A 27,219-nucleotide genomic window follows, 5' to 3' on the forward strand; every position below is an offset into this window, starting at 1 on the left:
AGTGAAGTTTCGTACCTTGACCGAGGTGCAGCCTAATCCCTGTGTGTGATTACATTTAGGAGTGAGAGGGAGGTATGAAGGGGGTAGGGAGAAGAAACTTTTATTGAAGACAACGCTTCAGGCAGCCTCGGAGCAGAGTGGATCCAGTTTGAAAGGAATTGGCAACCCTAAAACTTTTTGATAAGATAAAAATTCATTGATGTTGGCTCACACTAGGCCCACTTCAACTCTGCACTTGTCCTCTGTGTTTCCTTGGCATATCTGTTCCTTTCCTCTATCTGCTTTAGCATAACTTTATTTTTCTCTTTTATCTTTAGCTAACTGCACCCAGGGACTGGAGGGATTGATTTTTTGTTTTGACTTATTGTTTGAAGATCTGTAACTCAAAGCAGCTTCTTGGGCCTCTGATGTCTAAGCCCGAGCAGTATAAAAGGTAAAACTCATCCTGTGTACCAAACTGAGCAGGGATACCATTTTATAATCAGTCATCTGTGTTTTATTTTGCCTTTTGGGGAGTAAAACTATTTTGAGACTTTATAGGCAATAATACTTTAAATAAATATTCTCATGGCAGATACTACACATGCTAGTTCCCTTTATAAAGACAGTCAGCTATTGCTCACCACTCAGGGGAAGAAAAAAAAAGTTCCTAATTAAAGGAGGCCATTATACATCAGAAGATATTTTGAGCATCACGTCACACTACCGACAGCCTACTGCAGCCAAAATGTTACCATGCAAATCTAAAAATGCTCTCGCTCAGAGATGCGCTGCCATGAGGCTCGCCTAAATCCCCACTGGGAGGGGAAGGCAGGAGACACGAGATGTGCTTCTTAATTCCGTTCATAAACAGCGATCGCTCATTGCCATGTTAATACCACCCTGTCCCGAGACACAGAGGGATGGAGAAGGATTTTTGTTTGCTTCCTCTGCCTTCTGAGGGCTAAACTCAGGAGATTTCTCCTTTTTCTGGGCAATTCTTCCCTCCCCCCAGACAAAAAATTCCTTCGGGCTGTTTCAAACAAGCAGCTCCTCAGGACGTGGCACCCAGGTTTCTCATTCCGCATCGCAGAAAGCTGATAGTCATGACACACACCGACTTTGTTTACGATCGCCCATCTCTGCTATTCCCTGAAGTTGCCCAGCTTGCTGAAATATGGTTACATATGCAAACATTATCTCCCAATTGTAACCTCATTTTCTGCTCTGCTGGACAGCGTGACCAGCATTTGTCATCTCGCCGCCCCCGCCCGCCACATCATTCATGTGTCTATAATTGTCATCAAGATGTGGCATGTCAGCAGGACTCCCGCGTCCGCTGCTCCCCATCTCCACGCAGTCACTCAGGTAACAAACCCATAATCTCACCCTGTTTTCATGATGGTTGAATTACACATAATTGTTTCTGCACAGTGATTGATTTCTGCCTGAATAGAGACCTCTGCCTTTTTTCAATGCGAGCGAGTGGCAGCCAAGTCTCTCCATCTAGGAGGAGGCAGCAGCCTTTGAAGAGATCAAAGCCAAGGCCGCGAGCAGTTGTGCGCCCTGGGAATATGGAAAGCCTTTATGCTCTCAACCCCATTTCCAACATCATGTTGGATTGCAGCTGCATTACATTCTGCCAGCATTCTTAATGCTTTTAGTATTGACTCTGACATCACCGATAGCTGTTTTAAAGTAACAAAAGCTGAAGGATGACTTATTTTCACAACTCCGTAATTGGAACATGCAAAGTTAGGGGAAGGGAGCATTTGTTTTTAATCTGAGATACAAAAGAAAGCACAGAAAATTATATAAGTTCCCCAAAATTAAAACCACGTTTTTCATATGGAAAGAACAGAGGGGGCATTTTTATAGCCTAGACCACACAAAATGAACTGATTATGCACATGCTTTTTTAAGCCTAAAGGCTGAAGTAAAAATACAACTGGGCAAGCAAGTCAAACTGGGAAAAAATATTGTAACTGACGGTACATTTAGTGACTTTTAGCACCTGATGCAAGGGAAAATAATGCAGATGCCCAGGCTGTTGTCTCCCCTCTGTATCTCCATATAGCAAACTGACAACAGTTCCCTTACCGTAAACCAGACACACAGCACATGGCAAACAAACTCTAAATCTCCATTAGTTACCTAAAAAGATAAATAATTACCTGAAAGTATAAAATACTGCAAAGCTTTGTTTAAAAGTCCCTTTCCTGCAGTTTTACAGACAACTCCTGGGCTGCCTTAAAACTACTCTTGCCACAATATTGTTTTCAGGGGCATCTAATGCTCCCACGCTCCTCCTCTCTCCTCATCTGGCTTTGCTAGTGAAAACAAAAGTAAATCTCTATTAAGAAAGACTGTCCTGAACTTTGATTAAATGTACGTCTACACTACCCTGAAAAAATATTTCGGAAAGGAGGGGGGATAATGAGGATGCGAAAAGCAAGAGCCCAGGAGGACACAGCAGCTGAACCACTCTGTGGGTACACTGCCCAGTCAGTCTAAGCACCACTGCTACTTTGACAAATATTTTTATTCATGGTAAAACCACTGAATAGGAGCCTTTAAGAGCAGTAATTTTGAAATACGGTCACTGCCACTACATTGTGCAGAGTGGTGAGGAAGGAAGAATGTGCAAATAAAGCATAAGCTGCAAAGAATTAAACATTATGAGCACCCATGTATTAGCAATAAAAATAATTTCCTCTTAGCTGTATCGTTTTTGTTCTGCTGTACTAACACTCCTTTCCTCCCTGTAGTCATTAAAACCCTGACTCAGAGACAACAGCAAAGGGATCTGGCCTCTCTCCCTATGGACACGAGCTTATGTCCCTGTCATTTCAAGGCTGGGAAACTGTCTCATTTTCACTTTGACTGTTCCTTAACACACTAACCACGCTGAGGGTGAAATTAGAGTCAAATGTAGCAAGCTCTTTACCAAGATGTAAAACCTTATAGTTTTTTTAGTATCAAGTCAGAAGTCTTTTCTGTGTTAATCCAAGGTTTTGGAGATTTTTCCCCCCGTCTACTCTCCTGCCAGCCCCAACAAATTTACTGCTTCCTCTGCATAGCCTGCTTTCTTAAATCAGGACTAATTCTTTGTGGCTCTGGTGTTCACTGTGATAACCAGAGGGATGCTCATAAAGCAACACTGAGGAAAGAGTGGCAAGATACAGAGAGTTGGAGTAGTCACTGTAAATAGAGGTGTCTGCTGCCATTATCTACAGGACAGCTAATTCAACTTCTGCCTATCCCACAAGGAGTCTCAAGTATCTGAAAATGAATGCCTGCCCCCAGAAACTGAGCAAGCGGCAGGAACAGCATTGCAAAGGTCTCCAAAACACTATGAAGAAATACCAGAGGAATAACCTTTACATGATGCTGCAACCTTACCTTCCAGCGTGAAACATTACTATGATGAAAAAGTATGTTTTACTGTAATTACTGCTAATTTTTCCCTTCCAGGGACTTTTGTGTTCACTTACGGAGTTTTCACTTGCTACTTGCTACTTCTCTTTGAAAACTTGCTACTTTTTTGCAGCTATTCAGAGAAGTTCAAGAGACACTATTTAGCCCAAAGAGGCACCTGCAGGCTGCCTGCCAGGTTTTCACCCTGTGCAGCCCACTCCATAATCTGCACAGGCAGCGTTCTGTGCCCAAGCAGGGGCACAACTTCTCTTCATGCAGGATTCTTTGGTGACCACATTAGGGAGAGACGGGGAATCTGACAACACACCTCACCAGTTCCTGAAATCAGGAACTGAAATCCCTTCAACCTGACATGCAGGACCGCAACAAACTAAGTTTTAATTTTGGCTGTGGTGCTGGGGAATGTGCAGCTGCCAGCTGTGGCCACAGTTTAAAGGCTGCAGCTACGGAGCTGTGAAGAAAAAAAAAATAACACCACCGATGACCCAAGTAATGCCAGGGAGGCGATGGCACTGGGGCACACTGCTCAAGAAGCACAGTGAACACAGCCTGGGTGCTCATTAAAATAGCAGGTATTTCAGGATGCCCAGGAAGAAGTTTAAAGCCTCCAGCTTCAAACTAGCCGGCACCTCCTTGTAAACCACTCTTCCCACCAGAGGCTGCCAAGAGCAGGGCACGGACATCATTGAGGCCTCAGCAGGTGCCCACCATGCAATCCTAAAAAGCTGCTTTGAGTTCCTCCCATCCTCATGGTAAACAACAAAGGCCCCACCACACCGGTGCCAGGGGAGCTGGCTGAGAAGCCCTGGTCAGCGGTTCCCAGCTCATTGTGTGCAAGAGCCATGAATCAATGGCAGGTTCCTGGGGGAGGGAGCACCCCGTGCTGGTTATCTAACTGTGTTTGCACTGAACTTCTGAGAGGGATGGAGACAAAAGTGGGGGAGGCAAATAATGATGCTGAGGGCAAGCAGCCTGCTTCCCTACAGGGGGGAGAGCAAACAGAAAACCAAGTGGGAATATACGGGTGCTGCTGTGATGGTAGGGAGGGAACGTGAGAATTTTTTGACAAGAACATTTTAGGCTAATTTTCTTAGGCCCCTCCTTGCTTTTACTTAAAAACTTCAGTAGATTGTTTGATCCTTCATTGAAAGGCTGAGTGTGAAACACAGCCAGAGCCAGCACTAACACAAAGTTTCTTCTTTCTGTACTTGCTTTAATTCTCTTATTTTCCCTTCCTCTATACACATCACAGTTTTTACATTCTCAGACTTCTCATTTGCTTTCCTAAAAAAACCCAAGCAAACAAAAAAAATCCCAAGAAGCAAANAGAGAGATGTCTTCCAGGTGAATTCCTGAAGTGAACTCGGGAAACACCTCCGCCATCAACTTCCTCTAAGATGCTGAACAAATGTTGCTTTTTCAGGTCCTCATTTGCAGAAGCCTCCTCCCAGACTGTGCCTTTGCTTTTGGGAGCAGGGTGGGGGGAGGCAGATGACACATGCAGACACACACCATGCCAGCGTGGACACCAGGGATACCTCCCAGGAATCTGCCGGCAGCCACTTAACGTGCTGCGATTTCCACGGGTCACGTCCTCATGCTAGACTCTAGGTTGGGCAATTATACACAGAATTTACCTATTTCATGCTTAATTGTGCAGGCACAAACTTTTGCTCCACCCCCGAAACAGCTATAACTTACCAGCGGCACTTATGATACCACAGGCATTTCTCCCAGTCCTGGCTTAACCTCCTAGGCTCAAATCTCAGCCACTGGCTTAACCAGCCATCCCCTCCTCGGGGAACCCAGGAGAGGAGAGTAGATGCAGGTAACACAAGAAAGGCCAACATCAGCCCACAGCTGACTTCTGACCTACAGGCTCCTGAGCTGTGACACATTACCTCCAGAAATAAACACAAGACTCACCTGTAGGCTCTTCTGTTGGCTGAACCAGAAAAAATAATCTGTACACTAGACATTGGCCAGAAAGACTCATCTAATAGAGGAGGGCATTTTTTGTGCAATGAGCACAACTGTTTAACTATTCAGCTGTATTTACGTGCAGTCCTGGAGCCAGGGCTGGAAGATAAGCTTCACAAACCTACCTCTGAGATCTATTTCTCCTAATAAGTCTGCTTGTGCCCCAAACGCAGGGGTTCTGAACTGGCTTTGATTAAGCCACATTTCCCAACAGAATATTTATTGTTCTGCCCCATTAGCCTGTACTACTCTCATTTACTCGTATATCCCTGGAAAGAAAAGGAAATAAAAGGAAGGATTTAAAGTTTCAAAGAAGGAGGGAAAGCATCCTAACACGTTGTTTTGGAAGAGCCCTTGAACTAAAAAATGTTTCAAGCAAAATAGTGTTTTGACCAGCTCTCCTACAGTCCCTTAATATTTCCTTATTACTAAGTATGAAGTCATCCTTTTACAGGTCACTCTGATAAGAAGATTATAGTTGCCAGTTATAAAAAAAAAGTGTTTGCAACAGTGCTGTCAAACTGTCTGGGGAGTTGCCTAATAAATTAGCGTTTTCTCATGTTCTCCCAGTACAAGCCTTCCTTCTGAAGATTTACATCTAAAACAGGATCTCTGCACTATTATCTTAGAAATATCCTCAAAATAATTGAGATACGAAAAAAAAGTCTCAACAAAAGCTGAAAAATCCACACACTTAAGAGCTAAGCTTTTTAAAGTTTTATTTCTTTTTTTCCTTTAAATCCGGCACAACTTCCTTTTCTCCCTATAGCAGGGGTATTTAAGACATGAAATAATGTGTGAGAGAGAAGGTTTTGAGGAACAAATTTTCCAAATCCGACATGCTCGGTTCAAACTTAAAAACTACGTTGAATTTCAGTTGCAGGCGGGAGGCAATTGAGCAGTAAAAAACAGACCAAAATACAGCCCAGGTAGTGTCAGAGGGCAGCGAAACAAGGGACATTCTTCGAGGTAAATTATTTTAATTGCTTATGTTTTTCAAAATGTATTTTAGTACGTTCCCTGTATGGCTTATTTCCTCAATATCCTCAAAAGCTCTCCCCAGTGCCAGTTGGGTGAGCTCACTTCTCTTTCCATGTTGATCTCCAGCAGGCTGGAGGGGACCCAGGCCTACCACAGCCTGCCCCACTGCTCTGAGCTCCCACACCTGACCTTCACCCACCTGCTCTCCCCTGCCCCACTCCCAAAAACTCCCCAAGAGGCTGAACCTGTGTGTACGTTTGTATTTGAGGACCTTTATGTGAACACAGGGACAATTTTTACACTTCTCAGGGGCTAATCCACGTGCAGGCATTGAGGGGACAAATCAGAGTCTCCCCCAGTTTGGAGGGATCCCTGCACTGGGTCAAGACCAGCTATTCTCCCGTTTCACCCAAACTTTCCTGTAAACAAGAGCTGTCAACCAGACCACAAGGAGTGCCACACCATGAAACAAGCTGCACAAACCCTCTACTGAGGAGAGGGCACGGATGTGAGAACAAAGCCACTTTGTAAAAATTAATTTGGGAAGATGCACCACAGTGTTTTAAGAGTGACGGGAACCTTGCTCACTGTGGGGGCACATGGGAATGATACAAAATTGCAATGAAGGAAGTACAGGATGGGGGGTAGGGAATAAAGTGCAAGCAAAAACACAATCACCAATTTGTGACTGAGGCTTCCTAAACCTGATACAGCACCACCCAAACTTCAGAAACTAGAGATCCTCAACAAATCACTGGATTGTGGCATTTTAGCAAAGTAAACACATTTGCATCACTGGACACAGTTTATCTGCATTTTAGCACATCGGCAGGCAAAAAGCCTTCTCCCAGAGAGCAGTCTGCGCTTGGCATGTGCTGACACCTTTAATCCTCACCTCCATATTGTACTTTTTTTATGCTAGACAAAGCTTGCCAATGCAAGATTTGATAGGGATGAAGAAAGATCAAGGCAAGAAGATATGCCAAAACTGTGGAGAGACAACAGACGGTCACAAAGATAAGTCTCTGAGGCAGTTTTGAATATAGAAAAATGCAGAAAATTGAAGAAATAGAGCCATATAGCACAGCTAAGTGATCAGTTACAGAGACAGAGTGTTGGCTCTGAGAAGCCAGTGTCACTAGGACGCCAACCCCGAAATACAGAGCCTACAGGAGTAGCATTTTAGAGCTCATCGCTGTCCACCTCTGAGCCAACAAAACTGCCCAACAAAAGTCTCATGTTCCCTTTCCCTATTTTTGAACATACATGAAGAATCAAACAATTTCCGGACTGGTTTTCTTTGATAATGACTGCAGCCCCATCCAGACCTCTATCCAAGTCAGCTAAGGGGGAAGCTGAGCTGCCATCAGGATCCATGGGATTTCAGCATCGTGCCTTTCAGTTCTGTGAAATCTCACTCCTTTTGCTGTCACTGTGGGGTTTGTTGCAGCTCCCACAATGTCCAGGTTTCTCAGAGCAGGGCTGTCAAGTATGCGCAGTGCCTGGCATTGCACTGGATGCACAGAAACAGCCTGTTTCAAACTACTTTAAAGTCTGAAGAAAGAAAGGAAAAGGAAGGGGAAAAAAAAGGTCACACAAACATCTTTCTCCTGTTCTTTGCCGACGCAGCATTACTAGGGCTGCCTCGTTCCAGGAGCACACGCAGATGTGCACCCCCGTTCATTTGAAGCACCAGTATTGTCAGAAGGTACCTCATGGCAAACATGTGCATGATATCACATGCTCCCAAGAGACTGTTTCCCCCTGTCCTGGCCTGGGTGAAGCAGACCTGCCTGCTGACTTGTGCTGCACTGTTTGAAGCACAGAGTTAGAATACTGAAAGTGCTTAGATAGACAGACGCTTGTGGAATTAGCTGCTTTCTGGCTTGCCTAATAACTCCTAGCCAAAGCAATTCTCTGGTTTATGTGTCACAGCGGGTGACAGCAGTACACTTATTTTTTAAGTTAAACTGCCCATTTGATAAATCTTCAGTCACAGCCTTGTAACTTTACACTCGTAATTTTTGCTGACTCAGCTCACATTATCGATTTTATGCATCAACCTTACCTATATCCACAGCCATTCAAAGAAAATAAACAATCGTTGAGTCAACCTTTCAGCTCCATGAAAATGCTCTTCTACACAAGGGATTTGGTAACTTTGAAGATAACAGACAAAAATATTCTAGGTCCTTCTTCTCAAATTGAAGCACCAGCAAGTAACACCACCACCAGAAGCCACGGGAAGGCCAGCCACCTTTCCTCAGGCAGTTCAGATCACTTTTCTTCCCCTTAAGGAGAACAGGCAATCCCTGACTGATTAGCACAGTTGGTGCATGTGTTAACTCCCTACTGCACTTTTAGCTCAATCCCAAAGATTCAATGAATACATTTTTATTTAAGTGCTCAATCACTTTCTTGCTGAGAGGACAGATTCCTTTGAAGTGGGAAACCCAAACTAAATAAACATATCCACAAGACCCAAGTCTCAAATAGAAGCCACTGGGTTGCTAGATTAAGTTATTCTGAATGTAATTTTCTTAAGTGAATCTAGTGCTTATGAAGGGCCAGAGCAACAGAGACACTAATCCCCAAAGCCAAGCAGCTGTGCCGCCTGCCACCAGTGTCCTGCAGAAAGGGACCAAACCCAATAGCCAGATGAGAACAGTTGTGATGCCAAATACGCCTTATGGTCAAAACCAGCTTAGAGATAAATGCCTGTTAGCCAGGACAGAAGCAGTTTGGGGTGTCTGGGAGCCATTTACGCACAACTGGAGTATCACAGCACATGGCTTCCCTGCAGCAGTGGGGAGGACACGCATTGATGACAGCCTGATTCCAGCAGGTCAAGACGCACAGACTGCCCAGCTCACAGCAGCATTTCCCTTGAACCAGCCACATGCTGGATCACTGTCCATCCACATGAGAGCAGCACAGGAGATCACAGCAGGACACACAACACATAGACCGCAGGCTGCAAAATCTTCAGTGTCCGAATCAAGAAGGACTCTTGTATGTTTGTCTTCTTGAGAGGTACAGTGTTTTGCTACTGAGAAAAAAAAAGCACATGCCTCTAATAAGACTTCAGAAACATCACTGCAGCATTAAATTGCTTTTGTGTGGGTTATTTCCTTCCCATATCAGGAGGCGTTTTCCCTAACTATAAACAGAAGTTAAGTACTCAAGAGAAGCCAGGCCTGCGGTACCCAGGCTTTTCAATGCCTGCAGCCATGCAGCACAGCAACTATCTGGAAAAAGTCTTTTCCTCTTTTGATGCCTGAACCTGTGGAGCTTCAGGCTTTCTTCTTGAGCCATATCCTCCTTGGCACTTGCAGCCCATAACAAGCTATTCTTATTAACATTTTTTCTGGGCTGGGATTAAGTTGGAGAAGAGACAAGAATGACATTTTGCTTTTAAACCACTTTAAAAAGTAAGTAGCAGCTCTACCATTTAAAGTTTATATTGAATTAACTCCTAGATATATAGAAAAAAGGATATTTAGGACATAAGCATACACACATATTGCTATACAAAAGCTTCAGCTTTGATGATTTGTTATGGGTGGAGTTTTTGATAATGCCTCCGCTGAAGCCACACACATACAATTCTTGCCCCTGCACTGAGACACCAGGAGAACGTTTTCTTTTCCCCTTGCCCATTCACAGTTAGATAGATTTGCTAATTGCATCAATCAAGAAGGCAGCAAAAGCAGAAGGGGTGTTTTCTTCACTGGTATGTGCCAAAGACCACAGTAATGATGAATTACATACCTAAGACTCTATTTGGATAATGCCATCTTATCATGAGCAACCAGATCAAGCTTCAGACAAGGACAACCTAGAGGCACTGCGGTAACTTCTGCCCCCTTTTCCAAATGGAGGATTCATTTCATTAAGTGGGAGAAAGAAAGCACCACCAAAACTCAGCCCACAACCATTCACAGCTTGGGTTTGTGTTTCACAGATTCGTATCTTAGACTGATCAGCTGTGATGTTTGAGTCAGAGCAGCTGAGAGACGTGTTTGCAGCAGTGAGATCCCTCTATTAGCACTGAGCAGATTCCTATTCTTCCCTGGTACTGGCATTTGGTGCAACTCACTGAGCTCCTCAGAAGATAGTGTTAAAATTCCTCTCTGGGCAAACTGTAGTAAACCCCATCAAGTTCTGCTTCCACAGAGTCATGAAGCTTTGTGCTCCTCTGCGCCTGATTTCAAAGCTATTTAAGGAGCTAATTTGACATCATTCAACTGACAACATTCAACATTGAGAAAAGACATGCACCGTGCACGGTGAAGCTGCACAGCTCCAGTCCTGGGTGAGCTCTGGCTTGTCAAGCCCCTCAGCTGCCCGTGCAACCCATTTCCTTAGGCACAGGTCTGAGGTTGTGGCGGGAAGAGATCTGTGACAGGACCACAGCTGCCTAAGGGCTCCAGGGCATGCTGCTCTGATGCCAACTTGGGAATTAGTGCAAAGCTTTCTGATGGCTGATACAGGAGCAGGAGCTGAGCCCCAACATCGGTGCTGTGAAACCCCATTTCATGTTGGGCCACGGAGGTTTCAGCTGACCACAGCTCCCAGCAATTCCCTATAATTGCATAGTCAGAAGAAGAGAACTCCCATGAAAAGGCAATATAATGAAAAAACAGGTTTGTATCTTTCTGCAGCTCCCATATATTCCCCCTTGGGATCCCAAAAATTCCCCACAAGTGAGTGAATCAGCCAGCTTTCAGAGGGACAGCAAGATGTAGCTAGGGAAACAAAACCCTCTTACTGAGGCTCCATAGCCACTCATTTTTGCTATTTCTACCCTCATTCTTCCTTCTGACCACATTATTCTCACAATTTCTCCTGGGATGTTAGCTCTTCAAGATGGGAACTAACTCCGTACCTCCTGCCATGCAGAAGCACACATGGAATATCCAAAATACGGGCTGGGGAGGTCCTGAGCTGTTCCTAGCATTCAAACTCTCTCAGCAGAATTCCTCATCATTTTCAAACAGATATGCTGTGTTTTGCAAGTTGCCATAAGATGTTTATAGTATCCTCCAACCTATTTAACACATCCAGCAGCTACAAAGAGACAGTTGAGCCAGACCCCCAAGAACATATAAGAACAGGCAAAAGAGAGGTTGTAGAAATCCTCTGTCTTTCCTTAGGAAGTTTAATTCATGGGGAATGAGGGAGAAACAAAGACAAAATTATTTTCTGGATGAATTTACAACACAGAGAAATGATTCTCCTTCAGTCACCTCCTTTGTTCCCACATTCCCATCAAACAGACGAGAAAGGTTTGCCACCCCAAAACTAGTCTTGTTAACCAAAGAGTAAGAAAAAACTCACGCGTTAGAAAACAAACAGCTGTCTCCACCTCCCATCTTCAGTACCCCCGCAATGCTGAGAAACCACCAGAAGATATCTCGAGCACACAGGATGCACATTCACCAGGTGTTACTGTGGTTTTAGTACCATCACATGCCACTTCTCCTGCAGCCACCCAAACCAACTGCTTTGCTTTTCCACCTACCCCTCTATCTGATAAGAATACAGAGGCATGAGGCTTGTACCTGAACTTGTAATTAATGCTCTCCTGCTCCTACAAATACGACTTGCAAGAAGTAAATCAGTTGTCAGAAAAATAGAAATTTTTAAAAAAAGGGAGGGGGAGAATGGGGAAGACAAGACCACTCTGGCAGGCTTTGGAAGATTCTAAATCCTTGTCATACACTCTCTTCCTTCCAAAAGCTGCACTGAAATTACACTTCAGTTTCCTTCTTCTATGGTTTATTAGAGAAGTTGTGTTTGCCTATAGATTCGTACTTTTAATTTTACAAAGCAGGCTTGTAAAGCATTTGCCTTTTCTTTTTTTAAAAAAGGCTTTTTTCGTCCCCCTACATGTGCTGATGAAAGTAACTTTTTTCCCCTTCCAAGAAAGCTTTGCTCTCCCTCATCATAGATGGTCCTCGTCCTGTGTCTGGATTACATTCCCCAGGGATGCATCCCCTGGGGTGGTTTGAAGGCAGCAGGTCCTTCCAAGGCGAAAAAAGATTCAGCGCCCCGGGGCAGCTTTTTAATCCCGGCTAACACCTCCAGGCAACAGATGCATCAACAAGAAGCGTCTTTGTCATGCAAATAGCAGGGCGCAGGTACACACCATGCACAAATGGCTGGGGACTGACACCCCAGGGGAGACCTCCACTTCCAGTGCTTGATGATCTCAGCTGCTCTTTGCCACCCCCCCCCAGCCCCGGCACGTTGCCCTGAGAAGGGGAGTCAGAGCAAACCTTCAGGGCAGCGGTTGGACCCCAACAAAGGTGAGCAGCACCGTGGTGCTGGAGCTGTGGTAAGCCATGGAGCGAGTGAGCATGTCATCTCCTGGATGCGGCGTTTTGATCTTGCACGCATTAAAACTCAACTGTCAGCTAGGAGACTAACAAAGATTATAGTTCAATTAAACAAAAAAATTATTTAATAACTCAAGCGTGTAGCCTTGTGGTTAAACTGAAAGAACTCCAGGTTTATGTCAACATTGCAGCCCTGCAACAGCACTATTTTACTGAAATAGTAGTGCTGCTCTGACATGCAAGAGCAGCACCGAACTAAATTAGCCCCTCAGATGTTCAGCAGGCAGCTTTACACTTAGAAAGAAGATGCATTTCCCCCACTTTCTCCCCTCCAATGTACCCACAAAGGATAGTTCCTCAAGTACCTGAGACCAGAGCCTCTGCAAGATGACATTCTGAGAGCATTAATGCCAGATCAGTAAAGAACGGCAGCCCCACAGCACACATATGTGGAGAAAATCCTCAGTGAATAATTAAATTGGACTTTGTTGTTCAAAGCTATACACCAGCACTCGGGACTTTCTTAGGAAGGTAACACAGGAAAGAGGGGGTAAAAAAAAGTTTCCCGGTCCTCAAAAGGGCAGGTTTGAGTCTCAATGCCCTCTTGAAAACCTGCATCCTTTGCCCCACAATACAACCGAAGTTGTTTGCAGAACAGCATTTACAACAACAAATAACAACAGACCATGGTCATCACGCTTCACCCTAAATGGCTGTAGGCCTCTGAACTGGAATTTATACACAAAAAACCTCAGAGCTATAGAAAGCAACATACTGCATGAGTTTTTGCACCTTTCAAATGCAGTGACATACAAAAAGGGCAGATCCATGTTATTCCCAGTGCCAAAGTACCTTGTCATTCCGACTCCAAACATACACTAATTTAACATGTTTTACTACTGTGAAATTACCAATACAGATCAGGCCCCCTTCTTTTTTGTTTTTGAAGTCAAATGCCACAACCCTGAATAAAAATCAGGAATACTGGAGAGCAAAACAATGCCAGTTATTTGACAGAGACCTCCAAGTAAAAATCGAAGAGCCAGTAAGAGGGAAAACTGCTTTATCAGAGGGAAATAACAGTATCCAAGTTCTTATATCACAGAACACACAACAGCAGTGGCATTTTTTTCAGCAGGATGCCTACAAGCAAATTTTTTTCCACTCCACTCAGATTGTGCTAATATAATTTCCACAGCTCATTTTAACATTGCCGCTCCACTGTTTCATATGTATACCAAGAGGTTTACAAAAATAAATGGGAATTGACTGTCCAAAATTAAAAGTACATTAAAATCTATCAAACATGCATCTACACCAATGGAAACAGAGGGACCAACCTGGAAGAATCAGTGCCCGCCACAATGTAAAGGAAAGCTGTAACTACTGCATCATGGTTGATATTAATTCCTAAACGACCATTTCACAATTTGTGGCTGAAGATATAGAGTATGTTTCAAAGCAATGCTGCCAGATAGATAAAGCCTTCACGCAGACCAACTGACGGCAGAAACAAATATCAATCAGCAGAGAGTAATGCCACATCTGAAGGTAAAAAAAAAAAAATCCAATCTTCTCATCTTTCTGACATGCAACTTTAGCAGTTCCGCTTCCTTGATTTTCCGCAACAAATGAAAAGCTAAAGCCAGAAAATTCATATCTGTCCCAGTCACTACAAAGACGGCATTTACATCATTCCGCCACACATTATCCTACAGTCGTAAACCAGGTCTACCCCCCAAGAAAGCCTCCAGTCCTGTTCATATATATTAATCTCAGCTTTTCCACCGTCATCATGACCAACACCTCTAAGAGCTCTCAAACTTCACTGGACAGAGGTTCTGAACAGCAGAAGCTCAACCTTCACCGTAACTGAAGCTACCCAAGAAACCCCATCATGAACAGACTCTGCAGACCAAACAGGAGGAAACCCAGCTTGCCAAAAACAGTCGTTGGAAGAGATAACTCACTGTTCTGGGGATGGGTGGCGACAGAGATCCATTAGGCATGTATGGGTCGTTATTCATATTTGGCATCATGATATACCCAGAATAACCAGAGTATGATGGTCCCTTGCTGTATAAGCCACTGTCTGGATGCTTTCCTACGGAAGACGAAACAATGATTACATTATTCCCCACGTATGCATTTCTTGTGAGTTAGAGCACTTAAACAGGTACTGTGTATATATAAAAATGTTCTGCATGCAAATGTTTCCTTACTCATGGAAATTATTGCTGACAGAGAGCAGTCCGAAGCAATTTGTAATAACATTTTTTTAGGAAGAGTTAATTCTTAAAGGAGCAAGTACTCTCAGTGAGGAGTTTATAATACAGAACAGCCTCAGAGGAACCAAATTATTTTGCTAGTTTCCATTCAAATCAAGGTAGAAACATCAGCAATGACATCACATTTCTCAAAGAGCAGTTTCCCCCGATTTTGTACATGCCTCTAGGATTTGTGGATTTAGAAATATTGCCAGTATGGGTTTCCAACATCATTGTTAGGAAAGGGAGGATAGGGCGGTGATAACTAGATGTAATAATTTCCTTCTCTTACTGAGCCACTCTGCAGCAAACAATTCATTCTGGCTACGCTCACTGGGAACAAATAAAGGGCAGAGGCTGGCTTGGAAGGAGATCCGAACAATTTGGGAGGGGGGCTGTTGAATGCACATGGCACTACAGTCAAGAGGGAAGCCAAGAGAGGGAGGCTATGTGGTAGGAAAATAAAGTATTTGAGTCCAGGTCCTGAAAATGGGGATGAATAGGTCTCCCATCTATATGCCCGTTCACAATGATACTATTTAAAAGTGAGGTTTTAAGGAGATGCAGGGCTGAAAAGAAAACTATCCAGAGCCGAGCACCTCTCACTGCCAAAATGCTGTGAGCATGGACATCATTGCTTTTAGGCTGTTTAATGACAAATTTGGAGGAAGATTGCCACAGAGTCCTGGAAAGCACCAGGACTGAACTGTATCTGTCTTCACATGGAATTTATGATTTGGTTTAGCTTGTGATAATAAGTATTTAATTTTAAACATAATCTCCCATCCTTCACAGCACACATTCTTTGAACGCGTGTCCAGCTTCGTAAGTGATATTCAATGAATTCTGCTATTTCCTCTGTCCTCCTCAATTAAAATTAACCAGCTGGTACATTAAAAAAAGCAAGAGGTCTGTCCATGCTTAGATATGGAAGAGGAGATTTAAGTGACAGACTTTGGTTATGGGGAAAAAAGAAGATTTTCTGAACACAACTCTGCGCTGTATGAGTGAAGAGATAGATAGGTTTAAGCTGATATCCTAAAAATAGTTCTTCAGTGAAGATCCATTTGGCCTACTTATCGGTTTCTGAACAACTGAAATACCATTTGGTCACTCAAGATAAACGTGCTACATGTTCATCTCATTTTTAAATGTACTTTGAAAGCACTCTGGCATCCCTCTTCCCCAAAAGGTAGTAAATTTATGTTTCCCATAAGAAACCAAGTTGCAGTGTAAGGACTGTGTGGATGATCACAGAGGGACTAATAAGACTAATATTGCCTGTCAGGACTGCGTGCTTCTCACCTTCCTCGGGGTGCTCTCTGCCTTTATCATGGTAGGAATCCTGTGCTTGAGTCTGTCTGGAAACCTGACCGCAAGGAATCCACCGTCAGAAATGAAGAAAAAGAAGAAAAGTCATTGTATGGATGCTCATTTATCGATCACAGCACTACAGCTTCTTGAAGCAAGAAAAAAGTTAGAGCATGAGATAAACATCTCTCTTTTTCCTCTTAAGTCTCTTGGAAGGCAACTGTACCAGAAATGTTTGTGTAAACGATCGTTTTATGACAACGTGAATAACTATGGGGCTTTGCGAAGCCCTTCTATCAGAAGCACCCTGCATTTAATGAAAGGGGCTAATTTCTGGAAAATATTTGGAGCTTTGGAGGTCAAAACGCTCTTGGTAAAAAGATACCAAAATAATAATAATAATAATAATAATGAAAATCAGGTTGTCCTCCATACCATATCTTTAGGGAAAAAAAAGTGAAAAAATATTAAAATTAAGCAAAATTTTTAAAAAGGCAGGTTTCCCGCTCGCCCTGAAGTTGTTTTAGCGTCGGGAATTTCTTCCCAAACAGTTTTATGCAAATCCCTTAAAGAGTTTACGGCTAATGCTCCGACCCCGCTGATTTTACTGAAGAAATTTCATGGCTGCTTGAGGTTTAATACCACCGCACCGTCGGGGGACTCGCGGCAACTTTCTCGTCCCGGGTCGAAGCGCGGAAGGGGCCACCCCCTCCAGCCCAATCTCGGGCGCGGAGAGCGACCGGCTATGCTCGCCGCACCTATAGAGATGGGAGTCGGGATGGGATTATTTCCTTTTTTTTTAGGGCAAATTTGGGGAAACACGATTTTCCTCAGTGCCCCGCCGAAGCTCCCCCCCCTCCCTCGCGGCGGGAGCCGGAGCCCGCCGGCATCCCGCGACCCTCCGCTCCGCGCTGCCCCGCGGAGCCCCCGCGGCCGCGCACCTCGTGCCCATTGGCGCCGGGGGCGATCTCGGACTCGTTGACGAGGGAGGACTTGATGTCGGCCAGGTCGCCCTCCTCCTCGGGGTGGCTGATCTCTGCGAAGATCTTCTCCTTCTGGGGGTCCCCCTCGTCCTTGAAGGGGATCATCTCGTCGGTGGCGCAGAGCTCCGGGTCCCCCCCACCGCCCCCGGCCCCCGGCAGCTGCGGCATCCTCACGGCAGCGCGGCGTCTGCTGCGGCCGCCGGCCCGCCGCGGGAAGGGGAGCGGGAGGAGCAGCGGGGGGAGGAGGAGGAGGAGGGCGGAGGAGGAGGAGGAGGAGGAGAGAGGAGAAGAAGGAGGAGAGAAGGAAAAATCCCGTGAACTCCTCGGGGTTGCTCTCGGCAGCTGGAGACCCCCGCCTGTCCGCCCGCCCCCTCGGGGCCGAGGTACCCCGGCTCCCGCACGGCACAGACCCCGCGGCGACCCTCGCCCCGACGCGCCGCACGGCCGGAATAGATCGAAATACAGCCGCTTGTGTCCCGACCGCGCCGGGGACCGCCCCTCAGGAGACCCGACCCCCTCTTCAACCCCCGGGACTCGGGCTCACCCCTGGGGGTGAGGGGACGCGGCGGGGAGCGGAACCCGCCGAAGTTTGGCCTCCGACTGAAGTTGCCACCAACCCGGCGGGACCGAGTTAAAATGGCTGGGGGGAACCGGGCGGGGGGAGGGGGCGTCCCGGGTGAAGGGGACGGCGCTACCCGCGGCGCGCACCCACCGGGCCTTTGTCTGCCGCTTCGTCCGCGGCTCCGGGCACGGCTGGGCTCGGCTCGGCGGCACCGCGAGGGGCGGGGGGGCGAGGAAGAAACAGCCCCGGGAGGGAGGGAGGACAGGAGGGAGGGATGGAACGGGCGGGGAAGTGCCCCCCCCCTTTCCCTCCGCGCCCGCGGGCAGGGGAAAAAGTTGCCGGCGCGGCGCCCCCGGCCGCCTCCGCGCTCAGCGCCCGGCGCGGGGCCTCCAGTCGCAGCCGGTGGGCGCGGCGCCCCTCGGGGGGCGGCAGTGGGGCGCGGGGCGGCGGCGGCGCAACTTCAGCATCGCTCCCGCCCGCCCGCTCGCTCTCCGCCGTCGGGGCGGGGCGGGGGCGGCGGAGATGAAAGAAGCCGCCGCCGTGACTGACACCGCGCCCGGGCAGGGAGGGCCGGGCAGCGGGGGCGGGGAGGGGGAGAGGAGGCGGCCGGGCCGGGGCCAGTGGGGAGGGAGGAGGAGGGAGCAGGGAGCGGGTGCGGGGCTGCCCCGAGGCAAACTTTGCTCGGGCTGCCCTGAGTAGCCTCTATGTGTGTCCGTGTGTCTGTGTGTCCTTGTGTGTGTCTGAATGCACACGTGTGCGTGTGTGTGCGTGTCCGCGCCGCGGGGGCTGCGCCGGGACGCTGCCTCTTCTCTCCGTCCCCAGCCAGGAGCCCGCCGAGGAGGGCACAGGCACTAGCCGCATCCCCGGGAAGGGCGGATAGACCTGCTTTTTTTAGGGCTGCCTTGTTGAGCCTTCCCAGTCGCCACATGGCGCTGCTCCGGTGTGGGAAGTGTGCGAGGGATTGCCCGGGTTGTGCCCGCGCCCGCTTCGGACGAAGAGCAGAATTAAGACATCCCCACCTAATCCAGCAAGTGCCCGGCAGAAAAGTAGTAGCCCCCGAGAGATCGGGGGGATATGCTTGTCCCCGTTTCGGACGGGTAAATGGAGCCAGAGCATAACGGAGATTCATCCCTCCACCCCGTCCCGTTCCTCCAGCATCGTGCTGCCCCGTTAGCTCCCGGCTGCCCCGCTATCGCCCTGCTGCAGGGCACGAGTACAATAAAAAAAAAATCATCCAGACAAAAGCAGGCGCTGAGCTTGGGAAACGTCAGGACCCTCAACTTTTATTTTGCGAACGCGGTGGGCGCACATTTTGCAGGAAACAACTTCCCATGATTTAGGCGTCGCAAAGGTGCACTTGGTGCTTTGCACATGCCCCGTCAGGTTGCTAAACCTTCAAGAATCGGGAGCCGGAGGAACGGGAACTTGTGGATGCTCAATCCGTTTTCAGCAGATGCTGGGTTCGGCGCGGCGGCACTGCCGGCCGGGACACGGGGCAGGCTGAGCCCGGCTGCCCACACCGCCGCCCGCGGCTCTGCATCATCGCCCACGAACGAGTAATTAATATCCAGCTGAGAAATGAGACCCTCCAAACCCCGAGAAAGGGAGCAAGGTAGTGGAAAACGGGGGATGGACTTGCCAAGTGGAACAAGTGCGTGAAATAAATAATCGAGAAAGAAAGAAATTAGAAATCTAACCCCTGGGAAGGTACTTAATTGTGCAGTGCTCCCTGGATGCAGGGAAACCCCCTCTCTCCCGGAGGCGGCTGGAGAGAGGCGATGAGGAAGCGGTTGTTTGGAAAACGGCAGACAACTCGGGGATGGTTCGTGAGCGGAGACGCACATCTCCGCATCCCTCCCTCCTCTCTTCCCTTTCCTGGTGCTCAGCGGACACCGGACACCCAGGCTGGGCGAAGCTGCTCCGGGACGGTCCCGTTCTGAAAAAAAAAAACTGCGGCGAGAGGCTGAGCGTTGCAACCCGCTCCCCCGACGGGGCGGCGTGCCCCGGGAGCAGGCACGGGTCCCCGCCGGAGAAGCCGGCAGGGCGGCCACTCGTCTGTTTCATTACCGGGTCCCTCTTCCAGCCTCCCCCCCCTCCGCCGTTCCTTCACGTGGGCTGGACTTTTTCCGGGATCGGTTTTTGGTGGAAAGATTTTGAGGGCAAAAAAGAGCCGGGATGGGGGCGGCGGGACCGGGGCGGGGGGATGTGTGCGTGTGGAAACCGTAATGATTTATGATAAGAAGATAAACTCAGGAAACCTCAACTCCAGCGTCAGATTCGACTGGAGACAATTCAGAGCTGTCGCTTTACTCGCAGTTCGTGGGGCTGGGAAAGAGTGCACGGCCGGGGGGACGCAAGGCCCGGGGTAGGGGGGTGTCCCACGGTGGCCCAGCTCGCGCCCGGCGGGACCCCGCCACTCTCCCCGCGCCGCCGGCAGCGCGCCCGCCGCCGCGCCCGACACCGGGCTCCGCAGCGGCTACCGCGCCGTTTGGTGCTTTAACAGGGTTTATTTTTGCGCTTTAGGTGTTCTTTTATTTTATTTTCATTTTAGCGTGGGTTTGTGTTTTTCCCGTGGTTTGGGGTTTTTTTGTTTGTTTGGTTTGGTTTGGGTTTTAATTATTTTTGGACGGGTTTTGCCTTTTTTTTTTTTTTTATTTCGGTCGTTTGAGGGGGTTTTGGCGTTTTAGAGGGGGTTGTGGCTTTTTGTTAGTTAGGTTTTTCTGCATTTCAGCGTTGAAGGCACCCGCACTTAGAGCACTCCCCGACGGCCATCCCGGCTTGCCAGTCTTCGGGGAGGGGGGGGCGAATAGGCAGAGCAAACCCGCCGTCAGCTCTGGGGCGGGCGAGCACCAGAGGTCGGGGCAGCGGGATGAGCCCCTTAGAGATTTAGGGGGGCTGACCGGGGAGAGGGGGAACGGGGCTTCCAAGGACGACCCCCCCCCCGGGCGCAGCAAGCGGGGCGGGGGGGACACACGACAACCTCGCGTGCGAAGCGGCGTCCGCCGCCGGCGCCCCCTATATAGGGGAGGGCGGGAGTGGGGCGGGGCGGCGGCGCCTTTGATGTCCCGCCGGCGGCCCCTTTCATCCCCCTTCGGTCCCCCCCCCGGGCCCTTTGTGTGACTAAATTTGGCAGGAGCATGGAGGCGCGCCAGGGCGCCCACGTGTGCGCCGAGCTCCCAGCTGAGAGAGCCGGGGTTTTCTTCCGGGTAAGGAGACAGCGGGGGAGATCAAAGAGTTTGGGGAGCTGGAGTAGAAATGTGCAGTGGAAATAAAGTAAAATTAAAAAAAAAAAAAAAAAGAAAAGGAAAAAATATCCTCCGGCCTGGACGCATGCCAGCTCCGAGGCGGGGGGGGAGCGGGGGGAGCACATGGGGGGGGACCGGCGGGAGGGAGGAAAAAAAGTAAAATATATTCTTGCAGAGGTGGGTTGCAGTTATTTTCTGGAGAAAAAAAAAATCGACCAGCGAACCAAAAAACCCAACCCTTTTGTTTAAAACCACCGGGCTGTGGAGCCAAGCGGGCTCCGCCGGGAAGTGCCGCCCGACAGCGCGTCCGCAGCGCCCGGCCGGGCCGTAGCTGCGCGGCCCCGGGGCAAAACTCCTTTATATTGCCTGACACACGAGCAAACAGCGGCAAAAAGTCCCCTTCCCCCCGCCCGAGAGGCCAGTGACCGTTCGGAGGGAGTCTTTCTAGGCAAACCCTCCGCGGATTTTTCTCCCCCTGGGATGAAATGTCGAGGGTGGCCCCCCGAGGGGTGGGTGCGCTGTTGGCCGGGCGCCTTTTGCGGCAGCCCACGCTCTGCCCTGCGGCTCCCCGATGCTGAGGTGCTGCAAGATTACTTTATGGGCTGTGAGGTGCATGAGTGGCAGATCTGGGGTGCGGGAGGGGAACCCCAGGGAGCCCCACTGCTGCCCTGCACACGTTGCCTGCCCAGGTGCACCTCCGGGCTTCCCCTGCTCCCTCAGGACTGCAAAGCACAAAAAAAGAAAGATTTAGAAATTTCTCAAATCAAGCTTTTTCAGTACCTTTTGAAGGCAATGTGGCTGAATTATAGGTGTTCCCTGGGTCTGCATTCGTCACTCCATTTAGATAATGTCCATGATTTACGTGCAAGTTGAATATATAGGCTGAATTCCCAAATTCCTTCTGAAGTAAATAAATCCTCCTCCATCAGGGCATGGGGTGAGCTCGGCCAGAGCAGGGATGCGATGAGGGTCTGCCCTGGTCTCTGCAGTGTTATCCCTGTGGTCTCCCACATGTGGTGCTGCACGGCACCACTGAGGAGCCAGCCCCAGCTGCCTCAGGTTGTATGGATGAGTTTAGAAGTACAGACCTGTTCCATGCCTCTAAAACAAGGATAATACTTCTAAGACTCGTTTTTACCTGATGACAATAAATGCAATGTTGTGTTTAAAGAGGCTCACTGCTCCTCTGATGAATGCCATAGGAAAAGCTGTAAATAACAGATCAGAATTTTTGAGGCAAAACCTGAAGTGTCCTCCCTCAGTCTTGTGTTGTACCTGGCAGACGGTCCCTTTGGCAGTGCAGTCCCTTTTCAGTGTTTTTACAAACACAGTGTCTAGATATCTGGTTTGCCATTGGGTCCAGGTTTGGGTTGCAGACACTGTGGCCCACAGCCCCATGACTTATGTCCAGCTGCTCATCGATGTGGCAGTCACCTGCTGCAGTCTCTAGATGCTGCTGAGGCTGTTGGGTCCTAGATGATGAAGCAGGATGCCAGTGCCTGGTAGCCTTGGGGGAACTTAGGTGTGGTGTGGAGAGGATTTCTCATTGCACGCATGATCATTTCTGTCATGGTGGCTAAAAGTCAAGAGGATTCTGCTGAGTGAAGGGAACTGCTTTGTATTTGCTGAAGATTTATGTTTTAAATGGAAAAAAACCCCAACAAAACGAGAATAATGTGTGCTGGTTTTTGAAGACTCATTTATTATGAGTCTTTCTGAAATGTGGACTGATTTTTTAAAATTATAACAAAGGGCATCCTGGCTACGTTTCTAGCAGCTATATCAAAGAGTAACGGCACTTCTCATTTAAAGCTACTTTGAAAGAGATCACATGTAATAGGTATTAGGATATTAAGACTGTATATGTGCTTTTTGCTTTTTAATTTACACATCCAGCTTTCCAGTTCCGGGATGCCATTAATGTTCTTAGCCCAGAATTACTCTGTTTAAAGAGCTAGGTTTTCTCAGCCCTTGCAACAACATGGGCTTTATGAGATTTGAATGAGCAAATCTTACCAGCGCATTTTTACTATAAGAGCTTTTGTTTAGAGGAAGGCATTGGTGGCTCAGATCTCACAAATATGTTATCTTATTTTGAGATTAAAATAGTTAGCAGTTCAGTGGCTGCTTTCTTATTCTTTTTTTAAGTGTGAGATAGAATACAGGGCAAGTGGCATGGTTTATTCAAATAAATTATGACACAAAGTAGCTTGCAAACTAACCCTTACATTGAGAACTGCCTTTGCAGGATTATTTCTGATGACTCATCAGATCAGATAATCCACAGCATGTGGATAAAAGGGGAGGCAGGACTCAGAGTCAGAACTAAACCCAGAAGGCTATGCATGGAAAAATGCAAAATGTGAGGTTAATGTTGTATTAAAGGTAAGACCTGAAAAAAGCACAGCAATGTGCTGCCCCCCAGCAGGGATTTTTAGGCTGGCATTTTTGAAAGGACCAAAGAGATGTTCAAAGGGAGTAGAGTACAACATCCCCAAGGGGGCCTTTGAAAATCCAAACTTTAGTAATTTTGTTGGACACCACATTTATGTGAGATTCTGGCTGAAGAAGTGTGTTTTAATTGCAGCGTAGCAGTTTTGGCCATTTATGTCAACATCTACTTTCTTAGAGAGGGAAGTTCTGCTCCTGAATAAATAAACGTAATACGTGTCCCAGAACGGATGAGATTTTCTCCATCCTTGAGATCCAGGATGCCGCACCCAGGGGCAGTGTCTGTGGGCAGATTTTCAAAGGCCCCTCCAACAGAGTCCTGCTTCTGCTCCTCTAGCTTGGACTTGAAGTGCTGGTGCTTGTCCCACACTGCGACTTCTTGGATGCACTAGGGAAAGTGACTCAGGACCTTTTGCTGAGGGTTTTATGCACACATTGTTGGAAGCCTTATGCTGAAAATGTTTATTTTTATTTCTACTTGCTTGTACAGTGCAAAATTAGTATCTCTAGCCCCGTAAGTATATAAGGTGCTTCATGGAGCAGTCATCCTTCTATGAAAGCCTTTGGCATGGCTATAGCTAGACCTGTTTTGGAATTCAGCATAAACTAGTTGATATATTCTGCCAAATATATAATGAACATGCGAATCTGACTGTGCACCAGTGTTTCCTTCTAGCTTTTGAAACGGCAACCATTCCCTTTCTGTGCTCCCAACGAAATCAAAGCATCTTGTAATCCTTTGCTTGTTTTTAAGTGACAGTAGTCCTCTGTTCCCTGACAAATATTGCCAGCAGAAGCCTGGTAGCTCCAGACAAGGTCCTTTGAAAGAGGTGGGAGGGGAGGGAGGCTCTGTGGGCAATTTTCCAGCAGCAGCTGTGCACTAACGGCATGGGAGTGTGGGAGGCTACTCCCGGGTTAGTAAGACAGTTCAGCAATGCAGTGAATGTGTGTTCCCAGTGCATGACTCCTATTTACTTTTTTTTAATTCTCTGACCTCTGTCTGACCAAGTCCGTCACCCATATGCAGCTGGACAGGGAGGGGGAACAGCAGTCGGGCTGTACCAGGGATCTCGCTGTGCTTGGTGAAACATGTGGCGCTCCCCCCGGAAAAGTCTTTAAAGCAAGTAACGAGGTGGTGAATTTTCTTTCTTGCTGAGAAAGTTATTTGGAGGTGGGTCTTATTTTAAATTACCATCTCTCACTTCCCAGGGAAGTAACTGCCATTAATTTGCCTGACAGAGGTATTAAACAGTAACATCTGAATGCCAGTCAAAGGCAACAGAGTTTGCTAGGAAAGTACCAGAAGAAGACAATTGGAGTCTGCAGGAGTCTGGGGTATTGTTCAGAGTCCTGTCATCTCAGCATCACAACTTCATGGTTTCAGGTCTGGTAATGATCCAAAAAGACGTCTTCACAGAGACTGAAAGGCAGAGAGGTATGACATACAGGGACAGCAGTCAGGGCTCACCTTTTGATGACGAGCAAGATCAGTCTGAGTTGCAGCTGGTCATTTCACCTTTAGTTCAATTTTCCTTTGCATGGGTCTCATGGGCTACTTGTGTCCACGTCCAGAGAAAATGGACAGTTTTGGCTTGCAATTCAGAGTTTCACAAAGGCTGTGTAAGGCTGAGAGAAGTAAAGGGATGTGAACAAAAGTCCTGCAGATGTGGCTGAGTTGTCAAAGGAGGGTGAACACCACACACAAGCAGGTTTTGGTCAAATTCTGCAGACCTTGACTCATAACTGAGCTGAAGCAGGGACCTACAGATGAGACCATGAGCTGAAAAAGACCAGGATGACATTAAGGACAGCATGGGGTAGAGGAGAAAACTGTAAGTGAATGGTTGCACTTACAATCACAAAATTCCCTGTACAATGCTTCCCTAAGTCTCTCAGACCACTTGTGGTTCCTGCTGAGTTCAGCCAGAGCGTGGATGCTCAGCACCTCTAGAAATAAGCCCTGCCTAAGGAGGAGGATGGTTTTTGCCCTGATGAAGAAGAGTAATGAGAGGGGGGACCTTTTGAGACTGGCCCAGCTATTGCAGAGGGTTGAAGCCAGGGTTCAGATTGTGGCCGTTGTTGCTCCTCTGCCAGGCCAGGCCATTACAGCATGATTGATCAGGCTGATCCTGATTGATTCTGGCTTGTACATCTCCACAGAAAGCTGTGTTTTCTCTCCTGTTTCTACCTCACCTCCTCTCCTGCCTTGTGCTGGTCAGAAGGAAGGAGCAGCTGCAAAATTTGAGCATCTGAGTGACCCTCCAGTCGACAGCTGAGCCGACTATCCTTGCCTATGTAGCAAGGCTTTTCAACAAAACAAGAGACTCCAGATAATAACACTCTTCTTGGCTGAAAGATTTTAATAACTTTTACTAATTTCAGTACCTTTTTACGCAATGTGTAATTAAATTATGAAGTTTCATGCTATAAGATGTTATGGAGGCTGACAGAATGAATGGATTCAGAAAAGGATTAGGCAAATTCATTTTGTCTATGAAACAACCAGTCGGATACAACCTCCAGCTTGAAAAGTCCCTGAACCTCCAATTGCAGGCAGTCATTCCAGGCATAAGGAAGGTGAGGCAGCAGAGGAGTGCAGATTGGAAAACCAAAAACTGCAGAAAATGACCCAAATGCATGCTGTGATGAAAAAGTTAGAATTTGAATTTGTAGCATGCCGTCAGTCACTGGCCCCAAGCTATAAGCAAGATTGATACCAGCTGATGTATGCATGCCGCTACTATGTTGATAATGAAATAAAACTTTCCCTGGTTTATTTGTCTGTCCCTTGAGAAATTCAGTCTTTCAGACCTCTCTCACAGCCAAGACTACTTTTTATTGCATTTCTTTATGTTTGCTGGCCATGAAGCATCTAAATAGTGTTTATATGAGAAAGATCAGAAGCGTTCCATGGTATTTATATTTCTTTAAAGAGGGTATCCTTGGCATGCAGACAGGCTGTGGCTTGCTGTTGTATGTTAACAAAGGATCATCCGTGAAATATTAGCCATAACAAGGATAATATTAAATAATTAGAAAAATTAGCTTTTAATGGGATTTAATTTCATATGTGATACATTATTTTGACTTCCAGTAAATCTTTGTTTTCCCTTGAATGCAAGCAAACACCTTGTTATGTTGAGATCTCTTCCTCTTAAGCACCCTGCATTTAGCCCTGATATGGGCACAGGATTCACCAGATTATTTTGCATTAGGAGAGTGCTATCTTTAGTGAGAGCAATTAAAGCAAAGGGGCTGCAGGCCAAAGCACTAGAGCTGTGTAAGGATAGCAGAAACTGTAGATTAAGCTGTATATTAATTACTTGGTTCCCTACTTGGAGCTATGAACAGTGAATTCTTTATTTTTATGTTGCATTTTTAAGGTAGTTTGTGGTTCACTAAAATGCATCAGGAGGTTTTGTATGTAGATATTAAAATGGTGGAACTACTATGGATGTTCTGAAAAAACAGCTGGGGCAGACTCCAGAGATGGATCCAGACGAAGGGTGCAGAGCAGCTCTTGGGGATGCTCAGGTCCGTTTCTTTATGCAAACGTTTGCTCAGGGTTGCAGTGAGGTGGTTTTACTTCATCCGCACCCTAACCTGTGCTGTGGATTTGATGTTGTGGGTCTGAATGAATGTCTGATTCGGGAAGGTCTCCCCACCTGCTCTCCACTATGG

The 27,219-nt window shown here is 47.3% G+C and overlaps 1 protein-coding gene across 5 annotated transcripts in view; it reads right to left on the reverse strand.

Annotated features, from left to right (window-relative positions):
- Window positions 1-17,451, reverse strand: part of LEF1 (lymphoid enhancer binding factor 1) — a 70,420-nt gene extending 52,969 nt beyond the window's left edge. For 4 of the 5 annotated variants that reach the window (XM_017833520.1, XM_017833521.1, XM_017833518.1 and 1 more), the window contains exons 1-3: window positions 17,239-17,451; window positions 16,292-16,355; window positions 14,690-14,823 (exon numbers count right to left, since the gene is read on the reverse strand). In XM_017833520.1, coding sequence (XP_017689009.1) covers window positions 14,690-14,823; window positions 16,292-16,355; window positions 17,239-17,448 — 408 coding nt within the window. In that variant the 5' untranslated portion in view covers window positions 17,449-17,451. The remainder of the gene's footprint in view (window positions 1-14,689; window positions 14,824-16,291; window positions 16,356-17,238) is intronic. The other variant, XM_017833523.1, reaches the window with a different exon arrangement.
- Between the last annotated feature and the right edge of the window lie 9,768 nt (window positions 17,452-27,219).

This window comes from Lepidothrix coronata, unplaced genomic scaffold (assembly GCF_001604755.1).
Source record: "Lepidothrix coronata isolate B3197 unplaced genomic scaffold, Lepidothrix_coronata-1.0 Scaffold215, whole genome shotgun sequence".
NCBI classification, from domain to species: domain Eukaryota; kingdom Metazoa; phylum Chordata; class Aves; order Passeriformes; family Pipridae; genus Lepidothrix; species Lepidothrix coronata.